The 3,729-nt window shown below is 42.7% G+C and overlaps 1 protein-coding gene across 1 annotated transcript; it reads right to left on the bottom strand.

The window, feature by feature from the left end:
- Nucleotides 1–447: 447 nt before the first annotated feature.
- Nucleotides 448–3,520, bottom strand: ankrd34c (ankyrin repeat domain 34C). The gene is made up of 2 exons (XM_052097854.1): nt 3,442–3,520; nt 448–2,148 (listed from the first exon to the last, which is right to left on the bottom strand). The coding sequence occupies exon 2, from the start codon at nt 2,115–2,117 to the stop codon at nt 531–533; it is 1,587 nt and encodes a 528-aa protein (XP_051953814.1). The 5' UTR covers nt 2,118–2,148; nt 3,442–3,520; the 3' UTR covers nt 448–530.
- Between the last annotated feature and the right edge of the window lie 209 nt (nt 3,521–3,729).

Raw genomic sequence — 3,729 nt, forward strand, 5'->3', positions numbered from 1 at the left:
AGAGGACAAACACCATGTTTGTTGCATAATGTAAAATTATACACTCCATCGTAGTATTTTTGTGACTGTGTTGTAAATTACAATTCTACCAACAAATTAATTTTGAAAATGAGCTGTGGGTGGGAACTTCCAGTCTAAGCTTACACTATAATATTGCATCTTATATTAAATCTAAACTTACCTTTAACAGCTAGGTTGTATCTTGGAATATTTTATACCTTGTATACCTTTTAGAAACAACATAATAAGCCATTTATGCTTCTCCAACACCTGATTTTTTCCCTCTGTTTGACATAGATAGATTAACTAAATGTTTTTTCATGTGCTGTTTCAAAAATGTGATATTTTTTTCTCCAAATTAATACCACGTAGACTAAACCATTTTGATAGAATATCCCTTTGCCCTAAGTGGCTACATTCAGTGCTAACTACCTTTAAATACTGTTACAAGTACATTTTCCCACCTGTGTAAGCATCAACTAAATGTTTTATGATGTTAAAGTTGCTACATCTACATAGATTGAGTTTCATTATTGATGATTGAGCTCTTCGAAGTCTGAAAGCTGCTTCATCTGTTCCACTTGCATAGAGTGCCTTCTCACAAGCTTTTTCTTCATCCTGAGGTTGCCTCTCTTTGGTGAGTTTGGTGCTACAGGAGTTATTGATTTTATTCCTGCTGCAAGTGGGGACGAGGGCTTGCTGCTGGCCCCTATGTCTGGAATAGGGGGGTTAGGGTTGACATTTAATGGGGGGAGGTGGCCTGGACGGGTGTGGGATATGTAGTCCAGTAAGAGCGTTCCAGAGCCACGCCGCTCCAATAGACCATGTGGTCTACATCTGGCTGTGCTAGGGGAGGAGGTACTGGGATTGCTGTCCAAGGACTCTCTTGAGCCTGTGAGCATAGCAAGAGGGGATGTATTAAGCTTCCTCCTCTCCATAGGTGCCTTAGGAGAGTCTAGCATGCTGGAATCTGAGTACAGCTGTGAGTCTGAGTCGTAGTGTTCATTCCCCAATCTCCTCCGGTGCACTGTATCTCTGAGGCTAGCTGGCCCAAAGTTTGCTCCATAGCACTCCTGCTCAGTGGGGACAGTGCTACGTCGTGCCAGGGGCTGGTGCTGTGCCAGGGATCTTTCATAGGACACTTTGGAAGATGGAGGAAGAGATGTCGGGGACATTTTTGTAGTCTGATCACCCATCATTGGAAACAGAATGTCTTTTCCATCCACACTATTATGCCGGGACAAAGTGCCTCTTTTGGACAGGCTCAGTCCATTGACACCGGCAACAACATCTTCATCAGAGTTGGCTCTCTTGCTCACCTCATTGGCTGCTGCCAGCACAGAGGGGGCAATTAGACCCCAGGGCTCTGACTGTAGTCGCTTCAGCTGGGGTAGACGAGCCCTTTTGGGGTTTACAGGCTTCTTACTTGGAGAGGTAAGTCCATTGGCTAGTTTGGCCGCTGTGTTTGAGGTTGACTTAAACTTGGTTTGAAAAGTGAATACAGTGTCTTTCTCCTCCTCTTTGCTGGGAGACGATGCATGAAGATCTATCTCTGAAGGTGAGGCACAAGGTGCAGGAGAAGTTCTCCCATCAAACTCAGGTGAGGGAGGAACATTCAGGTACTGCTTGGTGGTTTTGGTTCCAGATGGGGATTTGTCAGTAGTAATGATGATGACCTCCTTGCCTTTGGCTTTGCAGGCATCCAGGAGGACTTTAAGGGTTTCTTTATCATCTGCATTGACAGCATAGACTAAAGCAGAGGATCCACAACGGTCCTCCAGGCTTGAATCAGCCCCATTGGACAGTAGAAGAGACACCACCTCATGCCCTGCCCTGTGGCTGCATGCATGCATGAGCGCTGTCCTTCCAGCTTTGTCTTGGATATTAGGGTCAGCTTTGTTGTCCAGTAGGTATTTGACCAATTTAGCCTTACTCACACTCTGCTGGTCAGAGTATTTGGACATGCAAGCCACCATGAGTGGCGTCTCTCCACTGTCATTGCTCTCATTGATGTATGCACCACCCTCCAGCAGAAGCCTTGTAAGGCGCAAACGGTGCAGCCACACTGCCTTCAGAAGAGAGTTCCCATCAGTCCTGAGCTCTAGCATGTCAGCCATCACCTAGGCTGGACCCAAAGCAGCCTCAGTCCTGCAAGGCAATAACAGACTGCTGTTACAGTCATCAAGCAGATTCCAGAGACATTTCCATTCCATTTCACAAACATTTCACATGTTGAAGATAAGTAGAGATGATGTAGATGTTTTAAGCCCACAATCACCTGTTCCACATGCATACAACAGCAAAGTCTTTCGTTTTGAAGGGCCACCAGGTGGCAGCCTGAATGCCCAAGAATTAGTTATTTGAAGAGACTCTAATCTGACAGGGGGATCAGGTGCGAGTGAAACTTTAAATTCTAAATTCGCGCAGTTCTGTTCGTTTGGATATGGAAGTAATATGAAACTATGAATGTGGTGCGTATAAAATGTATATCATTTCCTTGTATGAATTAAATGGATATGTGTGTGCTTGAGGGTGTGTGTGTGTGTGTGTGTGTGTGTGTGTGTGTGTGTGTGTGTGTGTGTGTGTGTGTGTGTGTGTGTGTGTGTGACTCCTCTCGTAAAAAGAGCGTAGTTCTGCAATTAACTACAAATGAAAGGGCGATATTAATTATCTACGCTATACGTTTTCCATTCAGCTTCGTTATCAAATGCATGAAAAGCGCGATGTTTCAAAGATGGTCTTTTTGTATATTCATTCTTTAATCAGTTGCATAAATAGTCGTCCTCGTTTTCTTGTTCCAGTTCTCGAACCTAACAATTTAATCAGACCAGTTAGCCTACTTGAAATAACCGTTTGAAAATAAATGCACTTATTCTAAAACAGAAAAGGGTTTTAATAACGGTTAATTGGTTACATGTGATACGAGGAAATAGTCTGACATAGTTTAATAATGCGTTATAAGATTAATTAATATATCAGATCTGCTGCGCGGTATATAGATTTTATTCACACGTTTGCGTTGTTTTATCACTGGGTTCACCAAATAACACTGTCCATGGTCCTGAGACCATGTGAAAAAATGCTTCTCAGTACACATCTGTTATGGAGGATAAAATACTCTCCACCATAGTGGCAGAGGCTGTTGGCGCTGCATTAAAGTTAGAATTCCAGAACCAGTTCCATTTACTACAATGTACATCACAATCATTGTACATCATTGATCTGTGCTCATTAACCTGCATTTTCTTTTTCTCTAAAGTGTTTGTGCTCTGTTCACATAGTTACAAGACCCCCTTTGTAACGTTGCTCATATAAGAAGTACATATATTGCATCATCATTTATATATATATATATAAAAACAAATGCAAATGTTTAATGCCAAATGTGTTTGTCAGGCAATTACGCCATGTAAATGGGTTCAAGTTATAACGTTTCCTTACCTGGTTGACGCAAAGGTTAGCCATTGTAGAATATTTCCACGGTAATGTGCTCCAGTATTCTCTAAAAGCTGTTGAGAGGCATAATTCTCAGCACTGTTTGTGTAGTTATTTAGTTCAGACCCAACAGAACTGTCCTATTTTAGGTTCAGTGCTGCCGTGCAGGCACCACGACGCTCCAGCAGCTTCACTGCTTTTGTTACTGAAACTCAAGAGACCAGTCCAATCGCTACATTCCTATTTGCGCACCCAAGAATCACACTGAGACGTTGAGGTTATAAATAACTTTCC

Source organism: Xyrauchen texanus, chromosome 29 (genome assembly GCF_025860055.1).
Source record: "Xyrauchen texanus isolate HMW12.3.18 chromosome 29, RBS_HiC_50CHRs, whole genome shotgun sequence".
NCBI classification, from domain to species: domain Eukaryota; kingdom Metazoa; phylum Chordata; class Actinopteri; order Cypriniformes; family Catostomidae; genus Xyrauchen; species Xyrauchen texanus.